We start from the raw sequence: 20,797 nt of genomic DNA on the forward strand, positions 1-20,797 counted from the left end.
TGAAGGATCTATTTGTATCCTCTTCAATATTATTTGCTAGCTTAGCTTCATATTCTATATTTTCCTTTATGATATTTTTAGTTGCCTCATGTTGGTTTTTGAAAGCTTCCCAATCCTCTAACTTCATACTTATTTTTGCTCTATTATATGCCCTCTCTTTGGCTTTGACTTCCTTGTCTGCCATGTTTGTGTTATCCTGCCTATAGAATACTTCTTCTTTAGGATCTATCTATCCTGTGCTTTTCAAATTGCTCCAGAAACTCCAGCCATTTCTGCTCTGCCATCATCCCTTCTCTTGTCCCTCTCCAATTGACTTTGGCTAGCTCCTCTTTCATGCCTCTGGAATTCTCTTTACTCCACTGTAATACTGATACATCTGACTTTAGCTCCTCCTCTCAAACTGCAGGATGAATTCATTATATTCTGATGACTGGCCCCTCAGGGTCCCTTTACCTTGAGCTCTTTAATCAATTCCGGTTCTTTGCATAACACCACTTCAGAATAGCTGATCCCTTAGTGGGTTCAACCAAGATTTGCTCTAGAAAGCCATCTCGTAGGCAATCTATTAATTCTCTCTCATGGGCTCTAGCATTAACCTGATTTTCCCAAACTACTTGCATATTGAAATTCATCGTAACGATCTCAACATTGTCCTTTTGTCCTGCATTTTTTTAAAATCTCCCACTGTAATTTGTAGCCCACATCTTTGCTGCTGTTTGGAGTTCAGTATATAAGTTCCATCGAGGTCTTTTTACCCTTGCAGTTTCTTAGCTCTACCCATTATGTTTCTATACCTTCTAATCCTATGTCTCCTTTCTCAAATGATTTGATTTCATATTTTACCAACAGAGCCACGCCACCTCCTCTGCCTACCTGCCTGACTTTTTGATTCAATGTGTATCCTTTGATGTTAAGCTCCCAGCGATAATCTTCTTTCATCCACGATTCAGAGATGCCCACACCATACATGCCAATTGGTAACTGTGTTATGAGTTCATCTACCTTATTCCATATACCGTGTGCATTGAAATATAACATCTTCAGTCCTGTATTCTTCAGCCTTTTCAATTTTTGACCATTTTTTACATTACGACTCATCCTGTTGACTGCAATTTTGTCCTATCATCAGCATCGCCTTGCAAACAGTGTCGCTACCCACTGCCTCTGTTTGTATACCAAATACCTCATCCTCAACCCTATGATTCCAGATCCCAGCCCCTGCCAAATTAGTTTCAACCCCCCCATTACCAAGAATTACCAAGAAAGCAGGACAGCGGCTATATTTCATGAAGAGTTTGAGGACACTTGATATATCATCAAAGGCACTCAGAAATTTCACAGGTGTACTGTGCAGAGTATGCTAACTGGTTGCATCACCATTTAGTGGTGGGGGGGGACTGCACAGGTTCAGGAAACAGCTGCAGAACGTTGCAAACACAGCCAGTTCCAACATGAAATAGGCTATTTGGCACATCGTTTCTGCTCCACCATTTCATCATGGCTGATCTAATTTTTCTCTCAGCCCCAATTTCCTGCCTTCTCCCCATATGCCTTCATGCCCTGACCAACCAACAATTTATCAACCTGTGCCATAAATATACATAAAGACTTGGCCTCTACACCTGCATTTGTCAATGAATTCCATTGATTCACCACTCTCTGGCTTGTGAAATTCTTCCTCATCTCCATTCTAAAAGGACGCCCCTCTATTCTGAGGCTGTGTCCTCTGGTCTTAGGCTCTCCCAACATAGGAAACATCCTCTCCAAATCCACTCTATCAAGGCCTTTAACTATTTGATAGGTTTCAATAAGGTCACCCCTCATTCTTCTGAATTCTAGTGAGTACAGGCCCCGGAGCCATCGACACTCTTCATATGACAAGCCGTTCAATGCAGGAATCATTTTCATGAAACTCCTTTGAATTGTCTGCAATTTCAGCACATCCTAAGGTGCCCAAAACTGCTCACAATACTCTAAGTGAGGCCTCACCGCGCTTTATAAAGTCTCAACATTACATCTTTGCTTTTATATTCTAGTCATGAGCACCAGTGTCTCTAGCACCGAGGACACCTTCAAAAGGCGATGCCCTCAGCAAGTTGACAATCATCATTAAGGAGCTCCATCACCCAGGACGTGCCCTCTTCTCATCAGTACCATCAAGGCCTGAAGACACACACTCAACCTTTGTCCCACCACCATCAGATTTCTGAATGGTCATAAAACTACCTCAGTGTGTATTTTTCTCTTTTTTTGCACCAGTTACTTAATTTTTAATACATAATTTCTTATTATAATTTATAGCTTTTAAATTATGGATTACAATGTACTGCTGCCACTAAAACAACAAATTTCACAACATATGGCTGACGCTAGGGCTGTGTGAAGTCAGGGACCTGAGATCTCACCTCAAGTGAAGTTCCAAGAATGATCAGCAGGTCAGCGAGCGGAAAGTCGATGAGATATTGGTAGAACTTCCGTGGAAGCTGTTCCCCAAAAAACACGATGTCGGGTTTGATGACCCCAGAACAGGAGGAACAGTGAGGAACCTTTCCCTCCATTACGTCCCCCTGTGACAAGTCCAAGAGATGAGGGGCCAGTCTCCATCGCCTCTTTCACAACTCTTCCCCTCCCTTCACCCTCCATCCTTCTCGCCAGCCCCTCTCCATCTCCCATCCTGCTCCACATGCCAATGACTACCTCCAATCCTCTTCCCAAACCATCCCATTTCCACATCTCCTCCACACACCCACCTGCACCTCCCATCCTCCACCCTTGACAGTCACGGCCGAGAAACCTCCTACTCCCATCCCTAACCATTTCCAAACCTCCTCCCAATATCAAAACCTACTCCTCATGACACTTACAAGAGAAAATCTGCAGATGCTGGAAATCCAAACACACTCCCCATCTACAAATCCTGGTTTCTAACCCTCCCACCAAACCTCCTCCCCCTGACACACCCACCTCCAAATCTCCTCCCATCGCCCTCCCCCTCTCAAAACCACCTCCTCATGACATACCCATCTCCCCTGACTCTCCCAACACACCTCTTCCCTCACATCCTCCCCGTCTTCAAACCTCCTCTGCCTGACCCTCCAAACTCCAAATCTCCTCCACCAACTCTCACCATCTCCAAAGCTCCTCCTGCTGACCATCCACCTCTCCAAACCTCCTCCATTGATCCTCTCCAATTCCAAAGCTCTTCCCATTGGCCCTCTACATCTCCACACCTCCCACTGACTCTCACCACATTCAAACCTCCGCCACCTGAACTTGACCATCTCTAAACCTCCTCCCTTGACCATCCCCATCTCCAAATCTCCACCTGTGACCCCCCATTTCAAATTCTTCTCCCCGACTCTCAAAATCTCCACACTTCCTCTCACTCAACCTCACCATCTCCAATCCTACTCCCACTGACTTTAGCCATCTGCATGCCTCTTCTCACTGACTCTCCGTTTCTTCAAACCTCCTCCCATTAACCTTCATCCTTCAGATCTCCTCCCCCACCCTTCCCCTCTTCACAACTCCTTCTCCTAACCCTGCCCATCTCCAAACACCTCTCATTGATCCTCACCATCTCCACATTCCTCATCTGACTATCCCCACCTCCATGGCCCTCACCCTCCAAACCTCCTTCTGCTGACCAGCTCCATTTCCAAATCTTCTCCCACCGACCCTCACATCTCCAAACCTCCTCTCCATGACTTTCACCAAAACACCACCCTCTGACCAGCACCATCTCCAAACTTCCTTCCTGACCCTCACCATCTCTAGTTTTCCTCACCTCTGAGCCTCCTTATCTCCAGACCCCCTTCCCTTCACTCTCCCATCTTCAAACCTCCTCCCCAACATCCTCCAACTTCAAACCTCTTCCCCTGACCTTACCCATCTCCGAACTTCCTCCACATCATCCATTGAACGCCCCGCCTCCAAACCTACTCCCCTTGAGCCTCTCAATCTCCAATCCACCTCCCTTAACCTTATCCATCTCCTAACTCCCTGCACCTGACTCTCTCCAACTCTAAAGCTCCTCCCACTGGCCCTCTACAACTCCAAACCTCCTCCCATGGAACTTCACTATCTCCATACCTCCTCCCATTGACCTCACTATCTCCATACCTCCTCCTATTGACCTCACTATCTCCATACCTCCTCCCACAGGCCCTTACCCTCCAAACCGCCTCCCGCTGACCTGCACCATCTTCAAACCTCTTCCCTTCACCCTGCCACCTCCAAACCTCCTCCCCTGACCCTCCCAGCTCTAATACTCCACCTGACCCTCAACAACTCCAAATTTACTCCCATTGATCTTCACCATCTCCAAACCTCCTCCCCGACTATCACCATCCCCAAACCTCCTCCCGACCTTCACCATCCCCAAACCTCTTTCCCGACCCTCCCTATCTCCAGAACACCTCCCCTTGACCCTCCCATCTTCAAACCGCTCAACCGTCTTCAACTTCGAACCTCCTCCTTTGAGCTTTACCATATCCAAATCTCCTCCCTTGACCCTTTCCATCTCCAAAACTCCTCCCATTAACCCTCTCCCTCAAAACCCCCTCCACATGCCCTTCCTATCATCAAAATTCCTTCCTCTAACCCTCCCTATCTTCAAGCCTGCACCCATTGACCTAAACCATCTCCAAATCTCCTATTCCTTTGACTATCCTGACTCTAAATCTCCTCCATTGACCCGCTCACCCCCTCAACCCTCTCCTTCAAACCACTTCCCTTGATTCTTCCCATCTCCAAACAACCTTCCGACCCCTCCATCTCCAAATCTCCTACTCCTTTGTCCCTCCTACCTCTAAATCACCTCCATTTACTCTCTCACTTCCAACTCCCCCTTACCATTCCATGTGCCCTGACCCTCTCTATCTCCAAGCCTCCCCCACTGACCGTCACCATCTCCAAACCTCCTGCCCCGACCATCCCCATCTCCAAACCTCCTTTGAGCCTCTCCATCTCCAAAACTCTTTCCCCTGATCCTCTCCATCTGCTACCCTGACCTTCACCAACTCCAAACCATGACCTCTGACCCAGCCCATCTCTAAACCTCTTGCTGCTAGCACTCCCAACTCCAAACCTCCTCCCACAGCCCTCACCATCTCTAAACCTCCTCCCACAGCCCTCACCATCTCCAAATCTCCTCCCACAGCCCTCACCATCTCCAAACCTCTTCCCACCAACCCTCACCATCTCTAAACCTCCTCCCACAGCCCTCACCATCTCTAAACCTCCTCCCACAGCCCTCACCATCTCTAAGCCTCCTCTCCTGAATCTCCCTAATTCCAAACCTCCTCCCATTGACCTCTACATCTCCAGCCTCCTCCTGCTGACCCCCACCCACATTTAAACCTCCTCCCACTGACCCTTAACTCTCCAAACCTCCACCTCTGACCTACACCATCTCCAAATCTCCTCCTTTGAACCTCTCCATATCCAAAGCTCTTTCCCCTGACCCTCCCAGCTCCAATCCTCCTCCCCGACCCTCCCCATCCAAACCTCCTCCCTGACCTTCCCCATCCAAACCTCGTCTTCCTGACCCTCAACATGTCCAAAACCCTTCCCACTGACCTTCACGATCTCCGAACTTTCTCCTCCTGACCTTCACAATCCCCAATCCGCCTTCCAGGCCCTTCCTATCTCCAAAACACTACCCTTGACCCTCCCCTCTTCAAACTTCTCCTCAACCCTCTCCAACTTTAAACCTCCTCCTCTGACCCTCAACATCTCCAAACCTCCTTACCTGACTCTCCTAACCTTCTTCCACTGAGCCTCTCCATCTCCAAAGCTCCTCCCATTAAACCTCTCTCTCAAAAACTCCATCACATGCCCTCCCCATCTTCAAAACTCCTCTCTCTAACCCTCTCCATCTCCAAGCCTCCGCCCATTGACCCTCACCGTCTCCAACTCTCCTATTCCTTTGACCCCCCTACTTCTAAACCTCCTTCATTGACCTCCTCACCTCAAAACCTCCTGCCCCTGACCCTCTCCATATCCAAACATCTTCCCACTGATCCTTACTTTCCAAACCTCCTCCCCTAAACATTCTCCATCATCAAACCTCCTCCCCTCACACTGCCACCTCCAAACCTCCACCCTTGACCATCCCCATCTCCAAACCTCCTCCTGACCCTCACAATCTCCAAACAACCTCCCACTGACCCTCACCATCTCCAAACCTCCTCCACTGACCCTCACCATCTCCAAACCTCCCCCACTGACCCTCACCATCTCCAAATCTCCTCCCCTGACCTCAGCACCTCAAAACTCCTCCCTTGACCCTCACCATCTCCAACCTCCTCCCACCTCCACCCGCTGACCTTCTTCATCTTCAAAACTCCTCCTCCGATTGACCTTCAGAATCTCCAAACCTCCTCCCACTGACCCGCTCCATCTCCAAAACTCTGTCTACTGGCCCTCACCATCTCCAAACCTCCTCCCATTGACCCTCCTTATATCCAAACATCCTCCCACTGACCCTCTACATCTGCAAACCTTCTCACCAACAATCCCTCTCCAAACTTCCACCCTTGACCCTCTGCATCTCCAAACTTCTCTCCCTCAACCCTCAATCTCCAAACCTACTCCCACTGACCCTCACCATATCGAAACTCCTCTAACTGACCCTTACCGTCCAATCCTCCAACATCTCCAAGACACCTCCCCTGACCCTCTCCATCTCCAAAAAACTCCTCCTCTGACCTTACTCATCTCCAAAACTCCTCCCACTGACCCCCACCATCTCTAAACCTCCTCCTACTGACTTCCCCAACTCCAAATCTTGCAGTGACCAACTCCATCTCCAAACCTCCTTTCAGTGACATTAGCCATCTCAAAAACTCCTCTTATTGGCTTCACCATCTCCAAACCTCCTCCTGACACCCTCTCCATCTCCAAGAATCCTTTCCCTGACCCAGACCATCTCCAAACCTTCCACCACTGACCCACACCATCTCCAATCCTCTTTCCACTGACCCACACCATCTTCAAACCTCTTCCCTTTCACCCACATCTCCAAACCTCCTCTTCTTACTGTCACCATCTCCAAATCTCCACCCTTGACTCTCCCCACCTCCAATCCTCCTCCCCAACCCTCAAAATCTCCAAAACGCCTCCCACTGATGCTCCCCTCACCCTGTTTTCAAACCTCCTCCCACCTCCACTTCTCCTCCCAATGACTCTGTCCATCTCCAAAGCTCCTCCCATTAAAGCTCACCCTCCAATCCTCCACCCTATCTTCAAACCTCCTGCCCCTATACCTCCCCATCTCCAAACCTCCTCTCACTGACATTAGCCATATCCGGAATGCCTCCCATTGGCCCTCACCATCTCCAAGCATCCTCCTACTGAACCACACCATCTCCAAACCTTCTACCCCAGACCCTCACCATTTCCAAACCTCCTTCCACTGACCTTACCTTTTCCAAACCCTTTCCCGCTGACCTACACCATCTCCAAACTGCCTCCCATTGACCCTCACCATCTTCAAACCTGTTCCCACTGACCCACACCATCTTAAAACCTCTTCCCCTTCACCCATTCCATCTCCAAACCTTCTCCCCCTGACCCTCCCTATCTCCAGACCTCCTCCCCTTGACACTCCCTTCTTCAATCCTCCTCTCCAACCCTCTCCAGTTTCAAACCTCCCCCTGACCCAACCAATCTCCAGTCCTCCTCCCCTGACCTATCTCCAAATCTTCTCCTCTTGACCTTCTCCATCTTAAAACCTCTATCCATGTTGGGATGTCTGCTCCCTCCTCAAGCACATCAGCACCCTTAGCCATTCCTCACCTTCACACCACCCTCTCAGATTTCCCCTCCCCACCACTTCCCATTACCCTACTTGGAGCTGCTCCCAGGTGAAACTCCCTCGGCAGACAGTGCAGGTTGCCGTGGCAAATGTCCCGTGAGCTTCCACAAGCTTCTGTGGTGGAATCCCAGCCCCTGAAAAATAGCACCAGGTGCAGTCAGTGAGTGGACAATGGAACCCACAGTCAGGTTAATGCATAGACATTGGACCCCACAACCCATTCAGTGAGTAGACAACAAAGCCCATGGACAGGTCAGTGTATGGACAACAGACCCCATGGCCCATTGGCCCATTCGGTGAGTGGACATCTGACCCAATGATCTGGTCAGTAAGTGGAGCACTGGTGCCACTGATTCTACAAATCAGTAGAAAGATGTGTCATCTATGTCCTATGTGAGATAGGACTGGAAGATGTGGAATCCTTGTGGTTGAGTTCACAAACTGCAAGGATACAATGATAGATTGGGGAAAATCAAGTCAGTAATGGATCTAAAGGGAGTGTGTTATTGCATGCCTGCTTTTTAGAGCAGTTTATCATGGAGCTGGGGAGGGGAAAATACAATTGGTCATGATTGAATGGTGAAGCAGACTCAATGGGCCAAATAATAGCCTAATTCTGCTCTATGTCTTAAGATCTTATGGCCTTCATAAATCAGTGTATTCAATACAGGAGATGGGATATCAAGTGGAAGTTACGGTTGTATTAGACATTGGTGCAGTCTAATTTGGGGTACTGTGTACGGTTTATCCCCACTCTTTCCTGAGCTCCCCATCCTCCCTCCGCTCTCCCTACCCTCTGCAAAGCTCCATCGCTCAGGCACAGGTCTACCGGAAATGCTCACTGCTTGTGGCTTTGCGTGTGCAGGAAAGGGCAGGGTAGGATTGGAACATGCGTTCCCTCTGGTTCTTTTCCAATGGACACTGTCTGCCCTGCCGGAAGTTTGCTGCTGCCGCCCACAGCTGGCACTCACTCCGTTCGAGGCCGTCGATGTTCTGTGTGTACATTCGCAGCAGCAGTCCCTTCTGGTAGAGCATCCTGACGAAGTAGTGGGTGAAGTTGGGTTTACAGTGCCCAGGGTACAACTGCCTCGCCACAGCAAAGAATGGCTCTGGGTTGTGGGCAAAGTAACCAATGTCAAAGACGGCCTCAGGATAGGGCACGTCATACTGTTGTAAATTATCGTATAGCCCACTGCCCGGTGACCTGAAACAACAAATAGTCCACAGGTCAGTCATTCCCTTTGACAAATTGCAGGGTTCACAAACTCTCCTGCTCTCCCCCTCAATCCAATATCACATCAACAGAGAGAGACTGGTTATTTGTGCCATCCTTGCTGGGGTGGGAAGAAGCAGAGGATGAAGAGCAGAAACTGGGCTCTGTGCAAGGACGTCCCTGGAAGAGAGAAGATAGACTCGACCCAGACTCTATGGTAGAGCCACAACTTCATAGGCCCAGAGAGCTGAGCTCCATCCCAAACCCCAGGTGCCTGGATACAGTATAGCATTTGTCCCAGCACATAGGAAGGAGACTCGAGACCTTGTTGAGTGGTGCCACAGGAACACTCAACGTCAGTAAAACCAAAGAGCTGATTCTCAACGAGACAAGGAAAAAGCCAGAGATGCATGAGCCAGTCCTCATCAGGGCATTGTAGATAGAGAGGGTCCACCTTCCACCACAAATGCCTTTGCATTCTCATATCAGGGGATCTGTCCAGGCACTGGCACACACGTGCCATCACAAAGAAGGCACTACCCTACCTCCACTTTCTTAGAGGTTCGTGAAGATTCAGTTTGTCACCAAAAACTTTGACAAACTTTAATAGATAAACGGTGGAAGGTATCCTGACTGTGTGCATCATGGCCTGATATGTGAACACCATTGTATCACAGCTTGCTATAGGAACACCAGTGCATCACGGCCTGGTTTGGGAACACCAATGCATCACGGCCTGGTTTAGGAACACCAATGCATCACGGCCTGGTTTGGGAACACCAATGCATCACGGCCTGGTATGGGAACACCAATACATCACGGCCTGGTTTGGGAACACCAATGCATCAGGGCCTGGTATGGAAACACCACTACATCACGGCCTGGTTTGGGAACACCAATGCATCACAGCCTGGTTTAGGAACACCAATGCATCACAGCCTGGTTTGGGAACACCAATGCACCACGGCCTGATTTGGAAACACCACTGCCTGTTAATAGAAAAAAAACTACAGAAAGTAGTGAATATGCTCAGCCCAGCACAGATGAAGTCCTCCCCACCAGTGAGCACATTAACACAGAGTGCTGTTGCAGGAAAGCAGCCTCCAGCATCAAAGCAACAGACACTCAAAATGCTGGAGGAACTCAGCTGGTCAGGCAGCACCTATAGAAATGAATAAAAGTTAACATTTCAGGCCAACACCCTTCTTCAGGACTCATCAAAGACATCTGCCATTCAGGACATACTCCGACCATCGGGCAGGAGGGACAGAATCCTTATATACCACAGCACCAGGTTCAGGAACAGTTATTACCCTCCAACTATCAATCTCCTGAACCGGTGTGGATAACTTCATTCGCCAAAACTCTGAACTGATTTCACAATCTACAGACTCACTTTCAAGGACTCTACAACTCATGTTCTCAGTATTATTTATTTATTTGAAGTTTGTTTTTTTTTACATGTTGGCTGTCTGTCTTTGTCTGTTTGTGTATATTTTTTGTAACTCCGATTATCATCCTTTATTTTTCTGAAAATGCCTGCAAGAAAAGGTATCTCAAAGTGGTATATGATAACATATATACACTTTGACAATAAATTTACGTTTAACTTTGAACTTGGGGTTATCAGTTCAAATGCTATTTATGGATTCACTGATGACACAACTGATGAATGGATCACATGAATTGATAAGTCAGTGTACAGGAGCAAGATGAGTGCAGCCACAAGAACAATCTCACTCAATATAAATGGTATTGAGTTGTTGTTGATAGCATTGAAGGTTGTCATAGGTTACATCAGGATTTCGACGAAATTAGAGGGGGGATCTCATTGAAACCTTTTGAATGTTACTCCTATCTTTAAGAAAGGAGGAAGGCAGCAGGAAGGAAATTATAAACCAATTAGCCTGACCTCAGTGGTTGGGAGAATGTTACAGTCAATTATTCAGGATGAGGTGATGGAGTACTGGGCGATACATGACAAGATAGGACAAAGTCAGCATGGTTCCCTTGAGGGAAAATCTGGCCTGACGAACCTGTTGGAATTCTTTGAGGAAATTACAGGTAGGATGGATAAAGGGGATACAGTGCATGTTGTATATTTGGACTTTCAGAAGGCCTTTGACAGGGTGCCACACATGAGGCTGCTTACTAAGTTAAGTATTACAGGAAACTTACTGGCATGGTTGGAGCATTGGCTGATTGATAGGAGGCAGCGAGTGGGAATAAAAGGATCCTTTTCTGGTTGGCTGCCGGGAACTGTGGTGTTCCACAGTGGTCGGTGTTGGGACTGATTTTCTTTATGCTGTATGTCAAAGATATAGATGATGGAATAGATGGCTTTGTTGCCAAGTTTGCAGATGATACAAAGGTTGGTGGAAGGCTGTACTGTTGAGGAAACAGGTAGACTGCAGAAGGACTTACGCATATTAGGAGAATGGGAAAAAAATGGCAAATGAAATACAATGTTGGAAAATGCATGGTGATGCACTTTATTTGGAAAAAAATAAATGAACAAACTGTTTTCTAAATGGGGAGAAAATCCAAAAATCTGCGATGCAAAGAGATTTGGGAGTCCTTGTGCAGAACGCCTCAAAGGTTAACTTGCAGGTAGAGTCAGTGGCAAGGAAGGCAAATAAGACCATAAAACCATAAGTCAGGAGCAGAACAAGGCCATTCAGCCCATCGATTCTGCTCAGTGATTCCATCATTTGATCCCGGATCCAACTCAACCCCATAGCTCTGCCTACACACCTTATCCTTTAATGCACTGAGCGATCAGGAAACAATCAACTTTCGCTTTAAATATACATACGGACTTGGCCTCCACCGAGTCTGTGGCACATGATTCCACAGATTCACCGCTCTCTGGCTAAAAAATTCCTCCTTACCTCTGTTCTGAAGGGTCACTCATCAATTCTGAGCCTGTGCCCTCTAGTTCTGGATAACCCCACCATCCTCAACGCATCCACTTTATCTAGTCCTTTCAACATTTGGTAGGTTTCAATGAGATCCCCCTGCATCCTTCTAAATTCCAGTGAGTACAGGCCCAAAGCTGCGAATCGTTCCTCATATGTTAACCCCTTCATTCCTGGAATCATCCTGGTGAACCTCCTCTGGACTCTCTCCAATGACAACACATCCTTTCTGAGATCATGGGGCCCAAAACTGTTAACAATACTCCAAGTGCAGCCTGACTAGTGTCTTATAAAGCCTCAGCATTACCTCCTTGCTTTTATATTCGATTCCTCTTGAAATAAATGCAAACATTGCATTTGCCTTCTTTACCACAGGCTCAACCTATAAACTTCTGGGAGTCTTGCACGAGGACTCCTAAGTCCTTTTGCTCCTCTGATGTTTGAACCTTCTCCCCATTTAGATAATGGTCTGCATCATTGTTCCTGTTACCAAAATGCATTATCATACGTTTCCCAACACAGTATTCCAGCTGTCACTTTTTTGCCCATTCTTCTAATTTGTCTGCATCCTGTTGCAATCGCATTGCTTTCTCAGCACTACCTACCTCTCCACCTATCTTCATATCATCCACAAACTTTGCCACAAAGCCATCAATTCCATTATCTAAATCATTGACAACCAATGTGAAAAGTAGTGTTCCCAATACTGACCCCTGAGGAACAGGACTGGTCACCGGCAGCCAACCAGAAAAGGTCCCTTTAATCAACACACATAAAAGTTGCTGGTGAACGCAGCAGGCCAGGCAGCATCTCTAGGAAGAGGTGCAGTCGACGTTTCAGGCCGAGACCCTTCGTCAGGACTAACTGAAGGAAGAGTCCCTTTAATTCCCACTCACTGCCTCCTGCCTGTCAGCCATTCCTCTGTCCATGCCAGTATCTTTCCTGTAACGACATAGGATTTTATCTTGTTCAGCAGCCTCATGTGTGGCACCTTATCAAATTCCTTCCGAAAACCCAAGTAAATGACATCCACCGCCTCTCCTTTGTCTACCCTGCATGTTACTTCCTCGAAGAACTCTTAACAGATTTGTCAGGCAAGATTCACCTTAACAGAAACCATGCTGACTTTGACTTATTTTATCATTAGTCTCCAAGTACCCCGAAACCTCATCATTAATAATAGACTCCAACACTCCCAAACACTGAGTTTAGGCTAACTGGCTAATAATTTTCTTTCTTTGGCTTTCCTCCCTTCATAAAGAGTGGAGTGACATTTGCAAGTTTCCAGACCTCTGGAACCATGGCAAAACCAAGTGATTCTTGAAAGATCATGACTAATGCATCTCTTATCTCTTCAGTAACCTCTCTCAGGACTCTGGGGTGTAGTCCATCTGGTCCAGGTGATTTGTCCACCTTACAGTGAAGACAGATACAAAAGTAGCCAGATGCAAATTCATCTGCCATTTCTTTGTCCCCCAATACGACCTGACCAGCATCATTTTCCAGTGGCCCAATATCAATTCTCACCTCCCTTTTACTCTTTGTATATGGCTACTCTTTGGAGGCCTATATTTGATTCCCATAATGGTCTTTTTACCCTTGCAGTTTCTTGACTCCACCCACAAAGATTCAACATTCTCTGACCTCTTCTGAAAGATGTAATTCCATCTCTTTCCAACAGAGCTACACCACCGCCTATGTCTTCCTGCCTGTACTTTTGATACAAAGTATATCCTATGATGTTAAGTTCCCAACTATGGCCTTCTTTCAGCCACAACTCAGTGATGCCCACAATGTCATACCGACCAATCTCTAATTGTGCCACACATTTGTCCACCTTATTCAGAATGTTACGCATATTTAAATACAGCACCTTCAGTCCTGCATTCTTCACCCTTCTGATTTTTGCCTCTGTGGTACAATTTAACTCTTTGCCCTGTCTGCATTTGTATCCAATCATTGGCTTGTCCTTCCTTACTTTCATTTTACATCCATCATCTATTTGTAAACCTCTTAGCTCATCCTCAGCTCCGTGCAATGTTAGTATTCATTTCAAGAGGTCTAGAATACAAGAGCAGGGATGTGATGCTGAGGCTTTATAAGGTACTGCTGAGACCTCACCTTGAGTACTGTGAACAGTTTTGGGCTCCTCATCTGAGAAGAGATGTGCTGACATTGGAAAGGGTTCAGTGGAGGTTCATAAGGATGATACCAGGAATGAAAAGGATACCATAGGATGAACATTTGATGGCTCTGGGTCTGTACTCACTGGAATTTAGAAGGATGAGGGAGGATCTCATTGAAACCTTTTGAGTGTTGAAAGGTCTAGGACCAGATGTGGAAATGATGTTTCTCATGTGGGGGAGTCTAGGACAAGAGGGCACTGACTCAGGATCAAGTGGTTTCATTTAAAACAGAGATGCAGAGAAATCTCCTTAGCCAGGGGATGGTAAATTTGTGTAATTTGTTACCACAAGCAGCTGTGGAGGCCAGATCATTGGGTGTTTTTTGGACATGGCATCAAAGGTTATGGGGAGAAGGACAGGGGTGGGGTTGAGGAGGGGAAAAAGGATCAGCCATGATTAAAATATGGAGCAGACTTGATGGGCCGAATGGCCTAATTCTGTTCCTATGCCGGATGATCTATGGAAATGAAGAGCTGAGCTGAGAGTGACAGTGGAGTTCAATGGAGTAAAGTGCGAAGTGATTCACTTTTGGAAGGCTAAACAAAGGCAGAATACAGGGTTAATGTCAGGACTCTTGGCAGTGTGGAGGATCAGCGGGATCTTGGGGTCTGAGTCCAAAGGACACTCAAAGCTGCTGCTTAGGTTGACTCTGTGGTTAAGAAGGCATATGGTGTATTGGCCTTCATCAATCATGGGACTGAGTTTAACAGCCGAGAGGTAATGTTGCAGCTATGTAGGACCCTGGTCAGACCCCACTTGGATAACTGTGCTCAGTTCTAGTTGCCTCACTACAGGAAGGACATGGAAACCATAGAAAGGGTACAGAGAGAATTACAAGGATGTTGCCTGGATTGGGGAGCATGACTGATGAGAATAGGTTGAGTGAACTTGGCCTTTTCTCCTTGGGGCGATGGAGGATGAGAGGTAACCTGATAGAGGTGTATAAGATGATGAGAGGCATTGACCATATGAATAGTCAGAGGCTTTTTCCCAGGGCTGAAATGGCTGACACAAGAGGGCACAGTTTTAAGGTGCTTGGAAAAAGGTTTAGAGGAGATGTCAGGGGTACGTTTTTTATGCAGAGCGTGGTAAGTGTGTGGAATGGGCTGCCGGCAACAGTGGTGGAGGTGGATATGATAGGGTCTTTTAAGAGACTCCTGGACAGGTACATGGAGCTTAGAAAAATAGAGAGCTATTGGTAAGCCTTGGTAATTTCTAAGATAAGGACATGTTCGGCACAGTTTTGTGGGCCGAAGAACCTGTATTGTGCTGTAAGTTTTCTATGTTTTCTAACACAGGGATCTCGGGACCATGTCCATTATATGTCGTGCAGATTGATAGGGTGGTTATGAGGTTGTGTGGAGTGTTGGCCTTCCCTTGTCAGGGGACTGGGCTCAGCTTTATAAAACCCTGGCTACACCACACTTGGAGTATTATGTTCAGCAGGGGCGGTGCTAAGGTGGTGCTAGCTGGTGCTATAGCCCCAGCAGAAATTGCAATAGCACCAGTGTAGCACCACCGAGAAATTAACTGAAATTTGACATACAAATTGCAACTGCTTTGCTTTCTCTGTATAGTTTCGAATACAACTTGTTTCTCCAGTTGATCTAGTGAAACAGTGCCCCCAATTACCATAGCACCACGCAGCAATAAAGTTATAAACTCTGTCAGATCCACCCTACACTTCTGCTTATTTGTTCGTTGTCAGTGTCTTGCTGTTGCTGTCCTCAGATCAGTTAAGCTGATTGAAGATCACTTAAGGTGGTGTTGTCACTCACTCTCACTCACGTGAGAGATTGATAGTATACATCCAGACGCAGATCCATGGTCTCGCGAGACTATCGGATGCACCACACACACACAAGCTAGCATGGGCCTGGCACGTGCATTATTTTGGCCAGCATGAAAAATGGATCTATTTTTAGTGAGTAAGCGACCTCATCCAGAGGAATCAGTGGTGTCTCAGCCTGAGCATGTCTTAATTGAAAGTGACATGCAGAAAGAAGTACGTGGGGATGAGGACGACAGCGGTTCATCGAAGGAGTGTGAGGGCGAAGTAGAGAAACAAGAAACTTTTCGATGATTTTAAGTTCCCTGGCCCCCACTGCTTTATTTTCACCATGGATGTCCAGCCCTTATATACTTCCATCCCCCATCAGGAAGGTCTCAAAGCTCTATGCTTCTTTTTGGATTCCAGACCTAATTAGTACCCCTCTACCATCACTCTGCTCCGTCTAGCGGAATTAGTCCTTACTCTTAATAATTTCTCCTTTGGCTCCTCCCACTTCCTCCAAACTAAAGGTGTAGCTATAGGCACCTGTATGGGTCCTAGCTATGCCTGCCTTTTTGTTGGGTTTGTGGAACAATCTATGTTCCGTGCCTATTCTGGTATCTGTCCCCCACTTTTCCTTCGCTACATCGACGACTGCATTGGCGCTGCTTCCTGCACGCATGCAGAACTCGTTGACTTTATTAACTTTGCCTCCAACTTTCACCCTGCCCTCAAGTTTACCTGGTCCATTTCCGAAACCTCCCTCCTCTTTCTAGATCTTTCTGTCTCTGTCTCTGGAGACAGCTTATCCACTGATGTCTACTATAAGCCTACTGACTCTCACAGCTATCTGGACTATTCCTCTTCTCACCCTGTCTCTTGCAAAACCACCATCCCCTTCTCGCAATTCCTCCATCTCCGCCGCATCTGCTCTCAGGATGAGGCTTTTCATTCTAGGACGAGGGAGATGTCTTCCTTTTTTAAAGAAAGGGGCTTTCCTTCCTCCACTATCAACTCTGCTCTTAAACGCATCTCCCCCATTTCACTTACATCTGCTCTCACTCCATCCTCCCGCCACCCCACTAGGAATAGGGTTCCCCTGGTCCTCACCTACCACCCCACCAGCCTCCGGGTCCAACATATTATTCTCCGTAACTTCCGCCACCTCCAACGGGATCCCACCACTAAGCACATCTTTCCCTCCCCCCCCCCTGCATTCCGCAGGGATCGCTCCCTACACAACTCCCTTGTCCATTCGTCCCCCCCCCCCATCCCTCCCCACTGATCTCCCTCCTGGCACTTATCCGTGTAAGCGGAACAAGTGCTACACATGCCCTTACACTTCCTCCCTTTCCACCATTCAGGGCCCCAAACAGTCCTTCCAGGTGAGGCAACACTTCACCTGTGAGTCGGCTGGGGTGATATACTGCGTCCGGTGCTCCTGATGTGGCCTTTTATATATTGGCGAGACCCGACGCAGACGGGGAGACCGCTTTGCTGAACATCTACGCTCTGTCCGCCAGAGAAAGCAGGATCTCCCAGTGGCCACACATCTTAATTCCACATCCCATTCCCATTCTGACATGTCTATCCACGGCCTCCTCTACTGTAAAGATGAAGCCACACTCGGGTTGGAGGAACAACACCTTATATTCCGTCTGGGTAGCCTCCAACCTGATGGCATGAACATCGACTTCTCTAACTTCCGCTAATGCCCCACCTCCCCCTCGTACCCCATCTGTTACTTATTTTTATGCACACATTCTTTCTCTCACTCTCCTTTTTCTCCCTCTGTCCCTCTGAATATACCTCTTACCCATCCTCTGGGCCCCCCCACTGTCTTTCTTCCCGGACCTCCTGTCCCATGATCCTCTCATATCCCCTTTCCCAATCACCTGTCCAGCTCTTGGCTCCATCCCTCCCCCTCCTGTCTTCTCCTATCATTTTGGATCTCCCCCTCCCCCTCCAACTTTCAAATCCCTTACTCACTCTTCCTTCAGTTAGTCCTGACGAAGGGTCTCGGCCTGAAACGTCGACTGCACCTCTTCCTACAGATGCTGCTTGGCCTGCTGCGTTCACCGGCAACTTTGATGTGTGTTGCTGGAACAAGAAATGGAGCAGGATTCGGAAGAGAACGTGGATGAAGCTGCTCTGAGTGCTAGCGGGAATATTGTTAGCGATGTCAACCAGCAGCCTGAGGAAGGACCCCGTTGGCCAGCATTGAAAAAGTACCCTTCACTGCTCGCAACAGTTTGGCAATCAGCAAAGGAGTTTTATTCGTGGCTGATTTGACCGACTGGATATTCGATCACGAAAGATCCTACGTTTTGCTTTGCATGCAGGCATTTCCTGTGTGGAGGACATGGGTTCCATTCTGAGTCGACCTTCACTGTCACCGGTTACTGCAACCGGCGGAAAGCTACAACAGCTTTCAAAACCCACCATGAAAATGCAGCTCATAAGTTTGCTATGGAGGCACGGTCCGAATTCAGATTTAGAAAACAAGACGGTTCAAGATTGGGAAATATGCTTGACAAAGGACAAGCAAAGATTGTCCAAGAAAATCCTGAGTATATGAGAGCTGTGGCTGAGTCTCTAGCAAGGACAGACAGTGAATGACACAGTGGAATTTCTAGCTCCAATGATACCCTACCGCGATGTATTTATAGATTTATACAAACTAATCTGCATATCACTTACTCTACCTGTGACATCTGCCTCATGCAAACGGAGTTTCTCTTGCCTCAGACGCCTCAAAAACTACCTGAGGAATAGCAGCAGCGATGCTCGGAACAGCAACTTGGCCCTGTTGGCCATAAACAGCCGGAGGACCAAAGCACTTGACATCCAGAAAACCATTGATGCTTTCGCCACCAATCACAACAACAGATGGATTGAGCTTCTCTGAAAACATCAATGGTGAGTGCAGTTGATTTTTTAAAAATTTGGGCCAAGACTAATGCTGATTATTATTATTATTTTGTGGTGGATACCCTATAGTCCTTACGTTTCCTGCAAATATTAAAATATTACATTTACTGCTATTAAGCCTACTGGTTTTGCTTAGACTTCCAAGCGGTGATTCTGTTGATTTTTGTTTTACATTCAGTAGCCGAATTAATTGAGGTATTGCATAGTTAGAGTATGATTTGCCCAACTCCTGGTAAAGCCTTGCATCTGTTGTTTGCCTTATTTGACTTTAATAACGGTGTATCTTTTGGCATTGTCTGCCTATGTAATAGCAGTGGACATTGTGGGTTAGTGTTGTGTTTTTCAGTTGAAAAGCACGCATTTGACGCTGATTGCGGGATTGGTGCATGATTCATGTTGTGTGCTGTGGGTGGGATGCTCTGTTGATTTGTTTGTTTATGCTCCGTGTAGCCTGGGTTGTCTCCGATGCTGTTGACACTGTCACAGTTCACTTCTATATTATATCTATCAATTGCTGTTGCTTGTGAATCAACAGAGGCCATTTATAGTAGGCACATAATGCTTGAAACTGACTTTTGAATGCCACACATCTGACCTTGCGAATACATATTACCATAGGGTACATCCCTCAGCACCATCACTGAATAATTCAGCCCCACTGTAGCACCAGCAAGAAAAAATCTCTGGCACCACCACTGATATTCAGTGCTGGTCTCTTCATTTTAGGAAGGATGTGAAAGGTTTAGAGAGGATGCAGAGGGGACCAGCCCCTCCTCCATGGACTCTGTCTACACTTCTTGCTGCTTGGTGAAGCAGCCAGCATAGAGAAAAATCCGACCCGCCTCAGATATCCCCTCTCCTCCTTTTACCCTTCAGTTTCAAAAGCTCTGCAACATGTACCACCAGGCTGAGGGACAGCTTCTATCCCACTGTTATCAAATCTCTCATACGTTACAAGATGAACCGAGGTAATGTTGCAGCTATATAGGACCCTGGTCAGACCCCACTTGGAGTACTGTGCTCAATTCTGGTCACCTCACTGCAGGAAGGATGTGGAAACCATAGAAAGGGTGCAGAAGAGATTTACAAGGATGTTGCCTGGATTGGGGAGCATGCCTTATGAGAATAGATTGAGTGAATTTGGCCTTTTCTCCTTAGAGCGACGGAGGATGAGAGGTGACCTGATAGAGGTGTATAAGATGATGAGAGGCATTGATCATGTGGATAGTCAAAGGCTTTTTCCCAGGGCTGAAATGGCTGACACAAGAGGGTACAGTTTTAAGGTGCTTGGAAAAAGGTTTAGAGGAGACGTCAGGGGTACGTTTTTTATGCAGAGCGTGGTAAGTGTGTGGAATGGGCTGCCGGCGACAGTGGTGGAGGCAGATACGATAGGGTCTTTTAAGAGACTCCTGGACAGGTACATGGAGCTTAGAAAAATAGAGGGCTATCGGTAACCCTTGGTAATTTCTAAGGTAAGGGCATGTTCGGCACAGCTTTGTGGGTCGAAGGGCCTGTATTGTGCTGTAGGTTTTCTATGTTTCTATGTTTCTCCAACCCTTGATCTCACCAAGTACCCCGTTTTGGCACTTGTACTTTATCGGTCTCCCTGCACTGCACTTTCCCTATAATTGTGGCACTCTATTGTACACTGTGTTTTCCTTTCTACTGCCTCAATGTACCTATGTACAGAGTGAACTGTCCAACTAGTACACAACACAAAAGCTTTTCACTGTATCTCCATACATGAGACAACAGACCAACTCCAAAACCAACAGGCATTGAACGCCTGCCCCTGCTCCTGTGTTGAATGGGACTGGCTGCCGGATCTGAGGCGGGAACATCCAGTGTCAGAGAGTTCAGCCTCTGGCCATCTACGGCCAGCTCACCAACGTCTGAGTGTTGGGGGAACCCTGGGGCTGAGTTAAATGTTGCCCTCGACTACCCAATAATTTTGTTTAA

At 47.2% G+C, this 20,797-nt stretch overlaps 1 protein-coding gene across 10 annotated transcripts in view; it reads right to left on the minus strand.

Moving 5' to 3' along the window:
- The window catches only part of sirt3 (sirtuin 3), an 89,918-nt gene that overhangs the window by 22,971 nt on the left and 46,150 nt on the right, over positions 1-20,797 (minus strand). For 7 of the 10 annotated variants that reach the window (XR_011887823.1, XR_011887824.1, XR_011887822.1 and 4 more), the window contains exons 4-6: positions 8,791-9,023; positions 7,853-7,953; positions 2,406-2,567 (exon numbers count right to left, since the gene is read on the minus strand). Coding sequence is in view for 7 of the 10 variants with exons in the window: in XM_072272934.1 (XP_072129035.1) it covers positions 2,406-2,567; positions 7,853-7,953; positions 8,791-9,023 (496 nt within the window). In the remaining 3 variants the exon portion in view is untranslated. Of the gene's footprint in view, positions 1-2,405; positions 2,568-7,847; positions 7,954-8,661; positions 8,763-8,790; positions 9,024-20,797 lie in introns of those variants that run through there. The other 3 variants (XM_072272935.1, XM_072272939.1, XM_072272936.1) reach the window with 2 other exon arrangements.

Source organism: Mobula birostris, chromosome 11 (assembly GCF_030028105.1).
Source record: "Mobula birostris isolate sMobBir1 chromosome 11, sMobBir1.hap1, whole genome shotgun sequence".
Taxonomy (NCBI): domain Eukaryota; kingdom Metazoa; phylum Chordata; class Chondrichthyes; order Myliobatiformes; family Myliobatidae; genus Mobula; species Mobula birostris.